General features: G+C 40.3%; 1 protein-coding gene across 1 annotated transcript; it reads right to left on the bottom strand.

The window, feature by feature from the left end:
- Positions 1-17: 17 nt before the first annotated feature.
- On the bottom strand, positions 18-17180 carry LOC103171491 (cysteine-rich secretory protein 2-like). Its single transcript, XM_029050022.2, has 9 exons — positions 16823-17180; positions 15724-15812; positions 12049-12107; positions 11535-11654; positions 10304-10394; positions 6673-6818; positions 5448-5542; positions 2625-2713; positions 18-353 (listed from the first exon to the last, which is right to left on the bottom strand). The coding sequence occupies exons 1-9, from the start codon at positions 17002-17004 to the stop codon at positions 286-288; spliced, it is 939 nt and encodes a 312-aa protein (XP_028905855.2). The 5' UTR covers positions 17005-17180; the 3' UTR covers positions 18-285.
- Positions 17181-17549: the final 369 nt, after the last annotated feature.

Raw genomic sequence — 17549 nt, forward strand, 5'->3', positions numbered from 1 at the left:
ATTATTGTTATTATTAAAGATCAAGCTCCTCCTTGTTATCTCTATCTTCCCATTTATCTGCTTGAATTACTCCTGGTTCTTGTCTTATGTCAAGAACCTTGATTTGTCCCTAAATGCTATTTTTCACTTTTGTGAAAATCAAGGAGGCCATTGCCTGTTGAGCTTAGAAATACCTGCTTTCCCTCAGTCAGCCTCATTAGGGGTCAGGAGCTTCACCAAAGAGGGTACTTTCAACAGGAAGACATCATAGGATTAAGGTATCTCATTGACGCATGGGACAAAACCTTAACAAACCTTTCTCTTATAATCAGGACAGCTGGAATAGAAGGTATCTCCAAAAATGCAGGGATCAGCTAAAGTCAAAACAGAGCCAAAAAGGATTAAAAAGAGTCTTAAAATGATGAATAACAATTTAGCTTTCTCACTTTAAAGGGAAATTCCTTGTATATATTTTGATTTGCTTTAATCCCTCTCCCTTCCAAGGTTTTCCTGATTTATATCATTTCATTCCTGTGGTCTCCCAAGAAACACTACAGTGAGGTTGAAATCCATTTATTTTGAGTTTTCTGTTGGGCCTAGCAAAGGTCGATGGTCTGCAATTGCTTTCCTTTCTTTCCTTTCTAGAGGACCCTTTCATGGTTCTTGTAGACATAGCTCTCTCCAGACCATCCAAAAGGGTTGAGCTGGCTGTCACTGACAGTGGACCTCCTGCACTTCTGAAAAGCATCTACTCTATTATAGCTTTAGGTCAGTGGATCACCCTGTTTCTAGCAGGCTTCATGTGAAACCTGCAAAACTTAGGAGAAATGATAGAATAAGGACCCTGGAAAGATAGAGCTCTCAGGTATCAGAATATGTTCTAATCAGAATGGCATCAATTAAATTTGTTTACTAGGCTCTGAGTTAAGCATTGGAGTAGGTACAAGATAATCAGATCCTTCACGGTCCTTGTCCTGCATTGAACTCATAAGCTAAGATTTTACAGATGAGGAAACTTAGGTATGGAGAAATTAAATGGCTTGTCCAAGGCTACAGAACAGGTTAGTGGCAGAGACAGAATTAGGACCTGGCCATGTAGTCATAAAGTATAACATTCTGTACAAGGATGAAAGAAACTATATAGACCAGTATTTTCAGAGGGTGACCTAGCCTCTTCATAAGTCCAAGAAACAGTGAGGCAGTCTATCTGAACTGCTTAGGTCGGGTCTCCCAGAATTTTATTCATTCTATTCAATCTCAGTATTCAATCTCATTTGGATTGATAATCAATAATAAAGGAACTAGTAGTCAAGAAATACACCAAAGACTAATGTTAGAAAGACTTGATATGAAGATCCTGGAAAAAGTAATGAAATGTGCTGATGTGACAATTGACACAGAAATAAAAATTGTCAGTTTTATGGTATTTCCAGTGACAGTGTATGGATCCCAAAGCTGGACAGTGAAATAACAGGATAGAAAGAACATAGATTCTTTTGAATTGTGGTGTTGGAGAAGGTTTTTGCCTGTACCATGGACTGCCTGAAAAACAAACAAATGGATTTTGGAGCAAATTAAGACCAAAGTGGTCTTTGGAAAGCTAAATGACTCAACAACTTAGATTAGCACATTTTGGACACATAAATCAGGAGGACTAATTCTCTGAAGAAGACATTAATGCTAGGAAAAATCCAGGAAAAACATGGTAGAGGCAGAGCAGCAGCTAGAAGAGTTATGGATTATGGCAGAAGACAGGTTTTTATGGAGAAAATAAATCCATAAAGTAGCTATGAATTGGAAACAGCCTGATGGCACTTGACAATAATAATAATGATGTTAAATATAAGCCCTGTTTGTTTGAAATTTGAATCAGTGACCATTTTGACCAGTGATTCCTAATTGCTCAAGAAGATTTTTTTTCTTCAAGTATCATAGTCAACCACCTCTTCCTCCACTAGACCAATTCAACCCATCATTTGGTTTGGGATCACCAATAGTTATTACCAAGGCAATAAGTGGATAAGGTTAAAATGTTAGTTCCTTGAAATCATCAGGGAATCCATAGCCTGGGATACTCTAGTTTTATGAAACATCTTTCTTTCCAGAGTTCTTTCACATATAATAATAATAATAATAATGTTGGTATTTGTTAAGCGCTTACTATGTGCAGAGCACTGTTCTAAGCGCTGGGGGAGATACAGGGTCATCAGGTTGTCCCACGTGAGGCTCACACTTAATCCCCATTTTACAGATGAGGTAACTGAGGCACAGAGAAGTTAAGTGACTTTCCCAAAGTCACACAGCTGACAAGTGGCAGAGCTGGGATTCGAACTCATGACCTCTGACTCCCAAGCCCAGGCTCCTTCCACTAAGCCATGAGCATCTGAGCATCTTCCCACCATACCTGTGAGGGAGAGTGAGGCAGATACTATTTGTCTCATTTTAAAGAAGAAGAAACTGAAGTGAAAAGATGTTTAAGTGACGTGTTTAAGGCCTCACAGTGAGTCGAGGTCGAGGTCTAGAACCCATATCTTCTGACTCCTAGCCCTGTGCCTTTTCCACATAGACTTCCCCAAGTACATCTACTTAAAATGGGGTCATTGAGTATACTGACGAACCCATAGAATCCAGGGCACCAAACTTACTGCACAATCCGTTGTCACATGAGTCAGGGCACTCTGCACAGGGGGTTCCTTTGGCGTAAGGTGTGTCTGGTGAGTCTAAGGAATTTCGTCTGAAGTACACAGTATCAAGCATGAATGTAAAGAAAGGAAGCAGTGGAAAGCAGCTAGACTCCTTTCCCAATAGCTAAATATTATTATTTATATTTAATGATATCTTATTTATTTATTTACTAATTTAATATTTATATAATAATGGTATTTCTTAAGTGCTTTCTATATGCCAAGCACTGTATTAAGTGCTGGAATGGATACAAGATAATCTGGTGACATAAGGGGCTTTCTGTCTAAGTAGGAGGGATGGTACTAAGCTTTTGGTAGAGTACAGTAGAGATAGTCAATATTGCACTCTGCCAAACACTTAGTACAGTATGCTGAGCACAGTAAGTGCTCAATAAATACAGCTGATTAATTGATTGCCCTCAAAAAGCTTAAAATCTAATGAGATTTTTATCGCAGACAGACCAAATACTCCCACCCAGCAGGAAGGTCCTTGTTGTTGAATAGGAAAGGCCTATTTTTGGAAAGGAGGATTAAATGCTTGGGAGAGCACATTTAGGGGCCCGACTCTGGATGCTGTTTATCTAATAGTAGGCACAATTTCATATGAAAGAAGAAGAGGCCTAACAGCCTTGTGGTTATCAAACCCCAAAGTCAGCCTATCCATCTATCTGATGAAGATCTTAGAAGATCTTGTATGCTGTATGAGAAGCAGCATGCCGTAGTGGATAGAGCACTTGTGTGAGAGTCAGAAGGTCATGGGTTCTAATCCCAGCCCTGCCTCTTGTCTGCTGTGTGACTTTGGGCAAGGCACTTCACTTCTCTGTGCCTCAGTTACTTCATCTGTAAAAAGGGGATTGAGACTGTGAGCCCCACAATGGGACGAGGACTATGTCCAATGCGATTTGCTTGTATCCACCTCAGCGCTTAGTATAGTGCCTGGCACTTAGTAAATGCTTAACAAATGCCAGAAGTATTATTATTTTTCTATCCCTCAGCCTGCTGGGGAGCTTCAGGGAAATTCTTAGACTTTCAGCAAGTCAGAAGGGCAGGGATGGTGCAATCTGTTCTACAGAAACACTCTGGGCCTGTCACTCCCCTCCTCAAAAGCCTCTAGTGGTTGCCTATCAACCTTTGCATGAAAGAAAATCTCCTCACTCTTGGCTTCAAAGCTCTCCATCACCTGGCCCCCTCCTATCTCACCTCCCTTCTCTCCTCCGGCACACCCCGTACACGCCGCTCCTCTGCCTCCACTAACTTCCTCATGGTGCCTCGTTCTCGCCTGTCCCGTTGTCGACCCCTGGCCCACATCCTTTGGGAAACAGCGTGGCTCAGTGGAAAAGAGCCTGGGCTTCGGAGTCAGAGGTCATGAGTTCGACTCCCGGCTCTGCCACTTGTCAGCTGTGTGACTGTGGGCAAGTCACTTCACTTCTCTGTGCCTCAGTTCCCTCATCTGTAAAATGGGGATTAACTGTGAGCCCCACGTGGGACAACCTGATTCCCCTATGTCTACCCCAGCGCTTAGAACAGTGCTCTGCACATAGTAAGCGCTTAACAAATACCAACATTATTATTATCCTACCACTGACCTGGAATGCCCTCCCTCATCACATCCACCAAACTAACTCTCTCTTCCCCTCTTCAAACCCTACTGAGAGCTCACGTCCTCCAGGAGGCTTTCCCAGACTGAGCTCTCCCGTTCCCTCTGCCCATCCTCCCCTCTCCATTGCCTCTACTCCCTCCCTCTGTTCTACCCCCTTCCCCTTCCCACAACACTTGTGCTTATTTGTATATATTATTTATTACTCTATTTATTTCATTGATGATGTATATGTATCTATGATTCTATTTATCTTGATGGTATTGATGCCTGACTACTTGTTTTATTTTGTTGTCTGTCTTCCGCGTTTAAACTGTGAGCCTGTTGGGCAGAGATTGTCTCTATCTGTTGTCAAACTTTACATTCCAAGCACTTAGTACAGTGCTCTGCACACAGTAAGCGCTCAATAAATATGATTGAATGCATGAATGAATGAATGAGAATGTCTTCTGTCTCATTCATTCATTCATTCATTCATGCAGTGGTATTTATTGAGCGCTTACTGTGTGCAGAGCACTGTACTAAGCTTGGAAAGTACAAATCAGCAATAAATAGACAATCTTTACCCACCAATGGGCTCACAGTCTTCCACCCCGTCTTTCAATACCCTGGTAGGCCTAGGCGTTGTCGACTGGTCACTATGGGTTCCACTGGTCACCTTGGACTGAACGGCTCACAGAAGTACCTATACTTCCAGTAATGGTAACATAATTGTGGTATTTGGTAAGTGCTTAGTATGAGCCAAGCAACTAAGCACTTGGTTAGCTACAAGATAATCAGGTCAAACTCTGTCCCTGGCCCCCAATAGGCTCACAGTCTAGATGGGTTGGAAAATGGGTTTTGAATTTCCATTTTACAGATGAACAAATGGAGGCACAGAAAAGGTAAGTAACTTGCCCAGAGTCACACAGAAGGGAAGGGGCAAGCTGGAATTAAAACCCAGGTCCTCTGATTCCCAGGCCTGTGCTCTTTCTACTAGGCCACATTTCTTCTCACCACCACGTCACCACCCTTGTAGCTTAGTTATCAGTAATACTGATTTGGGGGACATTTTCTACTGGAGCTCAAATGCATTCTCCCCCTGAGTAAAGCAAGATGATTCTATTCATTTTATGCTAGCTCGGTAGTCTCGGTTTTTAGCTGCACTCACAAGAAATAAAGCACTCATATTATTCTTCCATACTTACGGCGGGTAGTAATGACAAACATAAAGATAGTGGAATTCACTGTCAGGGCAGAAAGCTGCTGCACAACCGATCTGGTGTGTGTTGGCTGACACCATCTGTTGATTGGAGAATATAAATTCAGAAGTTGAAATGACATAAGAAGAAGCCATCTGAAAAGCTACTCCACCCAGATGGTACATTAGAATCGGTGGTCTGGTCCTGAAATCCTCTGGGCAGCAAGAACTACTCTCCAGCAATAAATATTTTCTCCTTGTGAGAGCAATGGACTTCTCTAGAGGGCTGTGCTATCTATTAAGGTTTACCTGCACTGGTTGAAGTTTCTCCTGGCAAAAATCTCTGCCACAGATAATTATATAACCCTTACTCTGGGTAGTTATAAAGAATGTACAAGAGTGATGTTGTTTTATTATCTACTGAGAAGGCAGAACAAATGCAGGGACTGTATTGGATGCATCTAAGTGATGTATGTGTAGATAAGCATAGGCCCAGTAGTACAGTGAAACATGTAAATATAAAATTCTGTAAATATTTACAATTGCAAAGTAATCCGAGAGTGGAAAGACTGATGATACTGGGGAAGGCTAGTGGAAGAGATGAGCTTCAAGCAGAATTGTAAAGAGGCGCAGGAGATACACTTGGGAAGACAATAGGAAAATGCATGTGGAGTGCATTCAAGGCCATTATTAATTTATACCATTTCAGCCTCAGCTGTCATTTATGAAATTGGCAGAAGGACAGAGCAGACTGACTTCCAGACCCTGGGATAGCTTTCAAATGTTGGATTGAGGTCCTAGGTTGAATGATTTGGAAAGATGGAGCCAATTTTTTTTTTCTTTTTGAGCCAGGGAATTTGGGTAACTGAACTAGTGAGGTACCCATCACATGGCCTCTTCCAGAAGCCCCTTAGGAAAGGGAAATTTGAAATGTTTGGATGGACAATGGATGGGTTGATTGAGTTTTGATTTTTTTTATGCTATTTGTTAAGTGCTTACTCTGTGCCAGGTTGGACACAGTCCCTTTCCCACATGGGGCTCATAGTCTTAATCCACATTTTACAGATGAGGTAACTGCGGCACAGAGAAGTGCCCAAAGTCATACAGCAGACAAGTGGTAGAGCCTGGATTAGATCTGAGGTCCTTCTAACTCCCAGACCCATGCTCTTTCCACTAGATCACACTGCTCATTACTATCCTTCCTGAAACATTACTCTTCTTCGTATCCTCACCTGGCTATAAAGGTTTACTGGTGCACCTCTTCTGGTTGTCCTGGTGCCATAGCTGAACTCAGACACAGTACCATACCATTTTTGGATAGTCTCAGACCAGGATTTGGGAGAACTGGACATGTAGTAGTTCTCACTGCAGGTGGTATCTAGAAAAAAAAATAGATTGTGTATCTAGACCTGTCATGGGGCTCCAGAGGACTTTCTCTGCTTCCAGATAGAACAAGTACAGAGCCCTATAGAAGAATGATTTTGTTATGATTTGCAGGGAAGGAAATGCAATCCTCTTCGATAATCCTATAACTAAACTAAATCTGCCCAATGGCCTTTTAAATCAATTTTTCCTTTTTTCCTCAGTGGAGGTAGAGAATAGTTACCCAGTATTAGTACCTGATCTAAAATAAGAGAGTGCTGGGGCTCAAACTGTTAAGTAATTAGCTACTGAAAAACAAGGAATGCTTTTGTGCATTGACATACTCTTATCTCTAGGGTCAAAGCAAGTTTATCTGAAGCAACCTACTTGTAAACTATTCTAAGAATATTGGATGTTCATAACATTTAAAATGCTTACAAGTCTAAAATATAGCTTGTATTTTTACTTTTATAAGTGAAATGACAAGCCAGAGATATCAAAGCTATGGACCATCAAGCCCAGAAATGCAAAGGCTATGGACTACCAAACTTAGAGATGCAGGGCTATGGACTGGTCCTCTAAACTGTAAACTCAAGGTGGGCAGGGAATGTATCTACCAACACTGTTGTGTTGTTCCCTCCCAAGTGCAGAAATATCTTAATAAATACCATTGATTGATTGGGCTAGAAAATCTAGAGGTGGTGAAATTATGAACTACCAATTCCAGAGAGGCCAGCTGTATGCAATAACCATTTCAAAGATATCAGGTCTATGGAATATCTATTATAGAGATGCTAGGACTAAGAATTGTCAATTCTGTTACTAGTAAAGGGCTGTCATAATCTGTAATTAAAAACTAACAAAAAACCCTTCATAGACTGCAAGAAACTTGAACTTTCTCTTCTTTAGGCCACATAACACTCATTCTGTTCATTTTTCCCCAGAGGCTCTGCCTTCAACCATGCCATTTGCTTTCCTTGGGAACCTCTCCAAATTCTTCATTGTTTCTCTCTGCTGGCAGGTTCTTAAACTATATACAGTTTTCTGATGAGTTGAACTAATGATTGAAATAGAACACAGGGGCTTCCTGTTCTGGGGAATCACACCCTTATATTTAACCACAAAGTCTAGAAGGTGAGTAATAAAAGCCAGGGAGCAGTAGCCAGGGTCTAATAAATAGCAGAACACTGAATTGAGCTCTTGGGAGAATATGATTAACAATCGAGTTGACTTGATCCCTGCCCACCAGGACTTACAGAATAGAGAACTGCTTTCTAGTGAATTTGAATCTTTTCCCACATTCGGTGGTTTATTTACCACAATGACGTTGACTGGGGCAGGCAACCTTTTCCATTCCACAGTACATCTGTGGCCAGAATTTTTTAAGAAATGTAAGATCTGTGGTCAGGTTTGCAATGCTATACCCCTGTATGTACTCTTAACTGGCCACATATAAAACATTAAGTGAAAGTGTGCTAAAAAAGGAAATAACATTTAGCACAAAATAGAGTTGTTTGATCAAATAACAGTGTAAACATTATGTATAAATAATGAAAGATTTTGAATGAGATTCTTATGTAAAATGCATTACTTTGTTTGGAAAATCCTGAAAAATACTTAGTACTTCCAGTATGAGAACTGAAATTGAGAAGCAGCATGGATTAGTAGAAAGAGCATGAGTTTGGGAATAGGAGGACCTGGGTTCTAATCCAGCCTCCATTACATATCTTCTGTGTGTCCTTGGCCAAGTCACTTCACTTCTCTGGGCCTCAGTTTTCTCATCTGTAAAAGGGGGATTAAGACTGTGAGCCCTGTGTAGGAGAGGGACTGTTTCCAACCTGATTAACCTTTATCTTCCCCTGAGTTTAGTACAGTGCTACAAGGCCTGGCACATAATAAGTGCTTAACAGATACCACAGAAAAAAGAAAAAAAAGAAGAGGTTTCACATCCTTCTCAGCAAAAAGTGTTTTAAAGAGGTGTCCACATTAGCAAAACATAGCACTAGGATTGGCCACTGATGATGGACTGCACTGTCAGTCCAGGGATAAGGAATTTCAGTGTGGATTGGGATTGCATGTCTGCAGCTCAGTTCTCTCCCAGCCCCAAAGACTTGAGAAGGTTTTCACAAAAATTGACCTTGATTTGACCTCGATATCCCCTCATCGTACATAGTCGAGTGATAACCTATCAATCTATAAATCATATTTATTTAGTGCTCACTGCTTGGTAGAGTACAGTGTAACAGAGTTTGTAGACACATTCCCTGCCCATAACAAGCTTTCAATTAACATTGGTCACACATGAAGACTATGGGGATACCTGTATGATCGGTTCCCAAGCAAAACTAAAACAAAAATGAGGTGAAACTTGAGCAGAGGACACATTTCCTTTTTAATTAAGTTCACCTCCTTATCACCTTCAGATTCCCTATATTAGTGTAGTTCCCGAGCATGTGGATCCATGCTTATTTACATCCTTGGGTTATAAGTATTGATCCAAGTTTGTTTTTAATATTTCAGTCTGAGAAGATTCCTCCACCTTCTAATGAAAATGATACTCTACACGATTTGTCTTTAGAATTTCCCATTTGTTCACTTAATTTGCTGCTTTGGTCCTTCTTTCCTCAGTATCCATTTGGTGGACATGCATATCTCTTCATAGATTACATAGGTGCTCAAGAAACTCTGTGCGCAATTAAGGAGACACATCAGTGGACCATTTACATGAAAGTCCTGATTCCCCTCCATTTCTATGAAACTAGGCAGGTGGTTCAAAGAATCAAGCTGAGGCAGAACAAGGGTCCATCCAGCCTAGTATTCTGTCTCTGAAAGAGGTAACAAAGATATTTGGAGGACTGTATGATGTTGCCCTCCTGGACAACCAAACTCATAGTTTGTGATGGAACACCTAAGATCCCTATTTTATTTCCTTTTATAATGCACTGTAGACCTCCTGTCCATAATTGCATCCTAAATCATCTTGAAGCTAAATTTATTTTTTGTCTGCCAATCAATGAAATTTGCATTCTTGCTTTTTACAAAGTATTGTACTAAGTGCCAGAATTTGCCAAATTCCTGCAATATCAAATTTCATCTTTGCTATAAGTTTCCTGAAAAGGAATTCTTTTTGTTTATTTTAAATCTAACACTTTCAATTTTCCAAGGGTTCCCTATATCCTGGTGCTAAAGGATTTGTTGAACAGAACCACATCATCCATTCCCTCCAATCAAAACTTCAGTCAAGGTTTCTTTCAGCCTTCACTTTTCCAATCTGAAGAGTACTGATCTTTTCAGCCTCTAACTGCACAGAAACTGCTAATCCACACTAATCATCCCACCTGTTCTTTTCAGAATCTCCTCTAGTTTTATTATGCCTTTAGACCCAAACCGCATGCAGAATTTCAATGCCAGTGTAGAATGGTTTTATACAGTGACACCCATGTTTTTGTTTTGTTTTCAGTTACAAAGTTGAGGGAAATATGGGGTAATATGTTTACATACTCTTAATGCGTCGTTCTTCAGGAGGGCTGGTGGTCATAGTGCATTTCTCTGCCCACTTTTTCGCATTGCTTGCAGCTTCTGAATTCCAAGCCTTGAATGCAAGAGAGATATTTAGGATTTCGGATGCCAGTCCAGAATGGTTGAATAGGGGAGTGCTAGATCTTAGAAGGGTTTTAACACACAAAGTTGGAAATTGAATAATGTTTGGCCTAATGTAGAAATGGAAGAAAGAAGGAGGAAGGGGGAAGGTAGAAGGGAGGATAAGAAGCCCATGGGAGAATTCACTGTTACTGGATTTTTCTGGTTTATGGTTCTACACAATCACAAATTATAATAATTATGATAATAATAATAAAAATAATATTTTTACATTCTTGCTATGTGCCAAGGACTGTACTACCTGCTGGGGTATTAGTTTCTGGTACATTTGGTACAGTTCTAATTAGAACATACAGGAGGCTACCCAATTCCCTATTTGGGGTACCTCACCCAACATAATTCACAAAAAGAGAGTCCAGTGATGTAAATGAAAGGTCAAACATGAATTAATTCCACCATAATGACTGGGTTTGAGAGACTAGGTAAGAAATTGCACATGGCAATGAAAGTAATCAGATATTTATCATTTGAAGAAGTCAGTATCTGGCTCTTACTAGTCTCAGTTTTACTTTACCACAGATGTATATTAAGTCCTATAGACATTTTCACTCCAAGAAGCCAAAGTGCTTGCTTAGAATTAATCATAGAAATCCTTGATTAAAAGTGTTTTGCAAATTCTATGGGTACCTTGTCAGTTAACAAAGCTGCACCATGCACTCAAAATGCTCAAACTGAGCAAAGAGGTTATTTGGGGTTCTAGGTAATGTAGCACAAGGCAAAAATTGTATTCTGGGAGATGCCATAAAAAAGGTCACTGGCAAGGATGCCTGTGGCCATTTGTGAACATGTAAACTCCTGAGTTTCACTAACATATGTCCCAAACATTTAGAACGAGCAGACCCATTGGAAAATAATAATAATAAAAAACAACAAAAGAAAGCATCATTTACCTTTACTTTTATCTTTTGAGACCTCTTTTGAACCCTATATTTCAAATACCCTATATTTCAAATACAGGGTCATTTTAAATGAGGGTCTTCTAAAGAGTAAATAAAGAGATAGATCCCTAGAGTTTCAGCTGCTTGTATATTAATTTTAGCAACAAATATTTGGTCAAGAAAAAGTATCTTACCATTCTCAGCATATTGCTAGCGGTTGGATTCACATGTCTTCTTATTTCATTGAATTTGCCAACAATTTCTTTTTGTAGTGTTATATTGTTTGTCACTAGAGTAGAGAATGAAGCATCTGGCTGAAAAATAAATAAGAACATCTGTAATTCATAGGTGTTCATGTCTGGTTTCTAAGGAAGGATTTCGATTGACAGTTTATGAACTAGTTAAAAGTCCATCCCTTTCTTGCTTAGCCATAATCCAATGCTTACTGCGGCCTTCTCTGGCAGAAGACCTCAGAGTGCTGTCACCCAGGTCTCCCAGAATACATTCACACCCTAAGCTTGCCAAGATTCTAAAATTTGTAGAAGCTACTCTCCGTCACTGCTTAAATTCCAGTGGTCTGGCTGGGAATGAGGAACACTTTACCCTCTCTTTTTTCCACTCAGAAGGTTATCAATAGGGCAAATTTGCCCTCATGGCACTGTGGAAGTAGGTATCAGAGAAAATGGTGAATGAGGAAGTCAAACCCACCTTTCTTACGTAATCGGGGCAGCTGGAATAGAATGTGTCTCCAAAAATGCAAGGATCCGCTAAAACAAAAGAAAGCACCCTGTCAGAAATGAGGGCCACATTTATCTATTAGTAAATTGCTTCATATAAAGATGAGCTGAACACCTTACGTTCTTGAAAGAAAGACATTGAATTATCTGTTTAATCTCTCCTATCCCTCTAAATCCTGCCATGTAGGCAGTTGGATTCTCATAGTTACCCTCTCCTGTAGCACTTTTATCTACCTTTACTAAAAATAAAGGTAAATTATGCTTTCTTTTGTGCTTTTTTTTTTACTTTCCAGTGAGTCCACTCTATCTAAATGTTTGATACATATATAATGAGACCCAAGAGTTTACATGTTCACATGTTTTGCATGTTTTATCTTTACCCTCCATCACTTCCTCCTATCTGTAATTTATTGTTTCTCTGCCCCATTAGAATGGAAACTTCTTGAGGGTAGGTCTCACATCCACTAATTCTATTGCAATCTCCCAAGGGCTTAGTAGAGTGTTCTGAACCAAACAGGGGCTCAATAATACTACTGATTAAGTGAGAAGAGTATTATTTAGTAAATTACCATTCCAGACCACTAAATGATACCTTAGTGGTCAGGAAATGTTTCTCTGAAGTTTTAACCTTGGATGTTCTCCTCAGATTCGTGCAGTTCTCCCCAGTTTCCTTTTGATCCAGCATTCATGTCATCCTAGCCTACTCACTCTATGGCTAACATCTTCTCACAAATAGAATAAAATATTCAAGTCCCATAGAAGATTCTGTGCATGTGCTATTTCCTAATTTTTTTTGATCATTTTTAAATTTTTTTTCTTTTTTGATAATATTTAGCTTTTAGATGTGTTAAGCTGTCCTTCCTTCCGTGTCCCTGATTACAGAATAAAATTGGACACTTCCCTTAGTGGAGATTCATTTCCAATACCTTTCTATTCCTTTAATCTAAGAAAATGGTTTGCTGACAATCATATGAATAAACATGCACTGCTGGTAGCTGAATACATATATGCATATATGCATATACTCACTAGATGGTGGTAGAACTCACATAGATATTATTAGATGAACTACCTATATAATATAGATTGCTTGATTAGAGATTCTGCATCAAGGAATCCTAGGAAACATCAGTTAGTGTGAGCTCAAAGATACCGACTATGTTCAAGTAGAGAGGATGTTGATTGGATAGCAGATGTCAGGTTGTCCTCAAAAATCTAAATCCGTATTGTTCTCTCTGGCCTCTGCCCAGTTCTCTGTGGCTGGGTAGTTTTTTGGCTCATCAGTGGACCCTGGAAGAGACCTGGTAAAACTGGGGTCCCTCTGGATCTCTCTCTGACCCTCCTTCCAATTCCTGTTCCTTGCCGCCTGTTTCTCCCACCCCTGAAATTTCTCCAGTAGTTTCTCTTGCCGTCCCTAAACAAAGGCTCTGCCCCCTTCTATCTCCTCATTGCTCCCATCTGCCTCACTACTGCTGCCATGCATTTTGTAGAAGCTGAAAAGATACATTGTTTGTTTGTTTTACGTATTTTTTAAGTGCTTACTATGTACCAGACCCTGTACTAAGCCCTGGGGTAGATACGAGTTAATAATTATAATTACGATAATAATTATGGAACTCATTAAGCACTTACTATGTGCCAAGCATTGTTCTGAGCACTGGGGTAGATACAAATTAATCAGGTTCGACACTGTCCCTGTCCCACATGGGGCTCAGTCTTCATTCCCATTTTACAGTTGAGATAACTGAGGCACAGAGAGGTGAAGTGACTTGCCCAAGGTCACACAGGGGACAAGTGGTGGAGCTGAGACTAGAACCCAGGTCCTTCTGACTTTCAGGCCCATGTTTATCCACCAAGCCCCATGGCTTAATCAGGTTGGATACAGTCCCTATCCTAAAGGGGCTCAGTGAAGTAACTGAGGCATAGAGAAATTAAGTGACTTGCCCAAGGTTATACAGCATACAAGAGGCAGAGCAGGGATTAGAACCCATTTCCTTCAGACACCCAGGTCCATTGCTTTATCCAGTAGGCAAGTGGAGGGATTCCCAGCAGGTCCTATAGACTGTGGCTGAGAGAGATATATTTTGGGGGAGGGAAAGGAAGGCAATTTTTCAGGAAAAAAAAACCAAACAAAAAAATACAAAACCTAAATCTTTTGAAGTAATAATCAAGCTACTTCTATGCATTCCTTTTTCAGCTACTATATGCGCCATACCAGAAGAGCACATTGCAGTATAGTCCGTATGGCAAGGTTCCTGTGTGGTCATGGTCTGGGTGAGCTCTCCTCAGGAGCAGTGTAGTTGCACAAAGGAGACAGTGACCTTTTGTGTTTAAAATAATGTGTGTCAGAGAAAAATGTTGAGTGGTGCTCAGCATATAGAATGAGCTGAAGAGAAAAAATGATAAGGAAAACTATGTTGACCTTGAAACATTGTCAACCATTTATGATATTTATCCCTTTGCTGAAAGGCAGGCGTGGCACTGTGCTGTTAACATTTCAAAATATGTTCATACATTCTAAACATTTTTATAGTGAATAACAATTTGATAGTTTACAATTGAAAAACAAAGGGGTATCAATAACCTCAGTGCTCTTGGATGACAGAGTATTAAATTTGTCCCTGGATATACTACTAATAATAATGATGGTATTTGTTAAGTGCTTACTACGTGCCAAGCACTGTTCCAGCTCAATTCTAAATTAACCCAGTAATTGGGGCATTATAATAGTGAATGAATGGTCATTTCAAAAGGGTTCTTTTTTTCTACGAAGAAAAAATAGTGAAATGCTACATTGTGGCCAATATAAGGCAGAGCCAAACTGAAAATCCAAATCCATAGATGAAATTACGAGCTGCACATGTCAACCTTTTGCTGTTTGGTTGAAGTCTTTTCCCTGAATTCTTTCGTCTTGGTTCTTCTCCTCCCAGCTACTCCCTCTCTGCCCACAGCACCTTAACTAGACTCCAATTCACCCTAGTCTTGGCCTTTTACTCTCCTGAAACTTCTTATCTCAGTGTCCTCTATGGGACCCTCCCTGGGAGTGGCTAGACGTTAAATCTGGTTATTGTGGGAGGTGTGTTACTCCTCATCCTTCTGGATGTTTCTCCATTTTCATGAGCAATGCAATTAATAGGTCAGACCAATGCTCTATTTCAATATTACTCCTTCAAAAATGGCAGTAGGGTGTTTGAACAAAGAAAGTGATAGCTGCTCTCCTTGGCATCTAATCTAATGATCAGAATGCATTCTCTAACGTCTCTAATTTTTCCCTTTGCATCACTAACATTCCCTTCAGCAATCATTCCATCACAGAACTCTCTTTTGAAAATTTATACAAACTCCTCTGAAACCTGCTGATACTTTCTCTCAGTTCAAATGTGTCAGCCAGTCTGATATTCATCGAGTACCCATATTGCCAAGAATCGCAACTGACATTTGAAATACAGGAATCAGCCTCTTTACAAATGCTTGTTAGGGTCGCAAGCTTAGAGTGTCAGATTCCTGCACAACTGGGAAGTTATTAAGACAGGAAAGCATTTCCAAATGTGGGAAAACAACAACTACAACCGAAAGACCCAAACCCTTCATATATAGCTGGGCCAATGTACTGTATCGTTACCGTCACTTGGTCCTAACCACTTACTGCATAGGCCTCTGTCACAGGTTCCCTGGCAGGCAGCGCAGGGAGTTCCTTTGGCATAGGGCATATCTGGAGAGCTAAGGGGCATTCCTCTGAAATGTGAAAAGAAAAAAAAACCAAAAAAATCCATTAGAGCCAAATGTCTCCTTTCAGTCTTCCTAATGCACATAATCAAAACCACATGCTTTAAAATCAGCTACAGTTAATCTGGTGACCGATCTGGGAGGATTCCTAGCACATTTACATGACCCTCATAAATAAATGCCATCCCAATCTCCTTTTGGAATCTTGATTCACGGCATGGAAGGGCAATTATCTCTTGAGTCTTCCTCCAGAAGGAACCGGCTGAACCTGCAGACTAAAGTCATCTGTGCAATAAGGATTAGTCATTTTAGTTGTATGTTTAACCAGGGCTACTAAGATTACTTTATGGTTCACTGTGTGGAGAGAGAGGTGTTATTTTTCAGTACACTTTTGGTCAATGGGCCATGATTTTGAGACGATTCTCTGCCTTTGAAACAACTTACATCTCTTAAATCAATGAGACATATTTAAGAATGCCTGTAGCTTGCCCTCTCACATCAAGGAAATTCTCTGTTGTAACAGCAGAAAGCCTACTTTCGAGCAAGTGTTAAAAATAAAACTCCTTACCTGAGTCCTTGGAGTCAAGCACATAAAACATAAAACACACACCTAAAACATCTGCATTTAGTATATGAAATGATTGATTTGAGAAAGGGATGAGGGGCTTGTTAAGCAACTATCCCTGGGCCAAGCTTAGTCTTTTCAGAGAGAAGCAAAAAGAAGCCTAATAGAGCACAAGCCTGAGAGTCAGAGGACCTGGGTTCTAATCCCAACTTCACCACCTGTCTGCTCTATGACCTTGGACAAGTCACTCGACTTCTCTGTGCCTCAGTGACCTCATGTGCAAAATGGGGATTAAGACTGTGAGCCCCATGTGGGACATGGGCTATGTTCAACCTGATTAGCTTGTATCTACACCAGCGCTTAGTACTGTGCCTGGCACAAAGTAAGCACTTAAATATTTTTTAAAAAAGAGTGAGATAACATCCCCTAACTAGGAAGTTTTCTCAATACTTACGGGGGGTAGAAGTGGCAAACATATAGATACTGGTATTTATTATCTGGGCAGAAAGCCACTGCACAGCCAGTCTGGTGGGAGTTGGCAGTCACCATCTGTTGATGGAAAAGTAAAATCAGTGCCCCGAATGGCAGCACTGCCCAAACAATCTCTTCTGTCTGAAGAGTGGTTTCATGGTCCATGATTCAATCAATCATATTTGTTGAGCACTTACCGTGTGGAGGGCACTCTACTAAGCACTTGGCAGAGTGCGATATGACAGAGTCGATAGATAACTTCCCTCCCCACATGGAGCTGAAAGCAGACATTAGCATAAATGAATGCATTATGTGCCATGGTGTGGAGGGTGGGATGAATTAAGAGTGCAAATCTGATTACAAGATTGACACAAAGGAAGAAGAGGAAATGCTGGTTCATGTTTGGCTCTGGCTTTGGCTTTATGTGTGTAAAGAAGGTCGAATATTCCTTTCTGGGAGTAAATCCCTCTCTTGACTAGAACAAACGTCTCTGTGGAACCAGGGTGCTTAAATTACCGGACTGTTGTTACTCAAAATGTATATTATGTTCCCTAATAATGTCCATGTCAGTTACTATTGTCTAACATATATTAGGTGTTTTCAGAGTCGAAATGCTGGACACATCTTAAGGAGAAATACCGATTATATCGTTATAGATTCCTGAAGGCTTCAAGAAAACCGTGTAGTGTCACCCCACTGTTACAGAGCTT

This window comes from Ornithorhynchus anatinus, chromosome X1, assembly GCF_004115215.2.
Source record: "Ornithorhynchus anatinus isolate Pmale09 chromosome X1, mOrnAna1.pri.v4, whole genome shotgun sequence".
NCBI lineage: Eukaryota > Metazoa > Chordata > Mammalia > Monotremata > Ornithorhynchidae > Ornithorhynchus > Ornithorhynchus anatinus.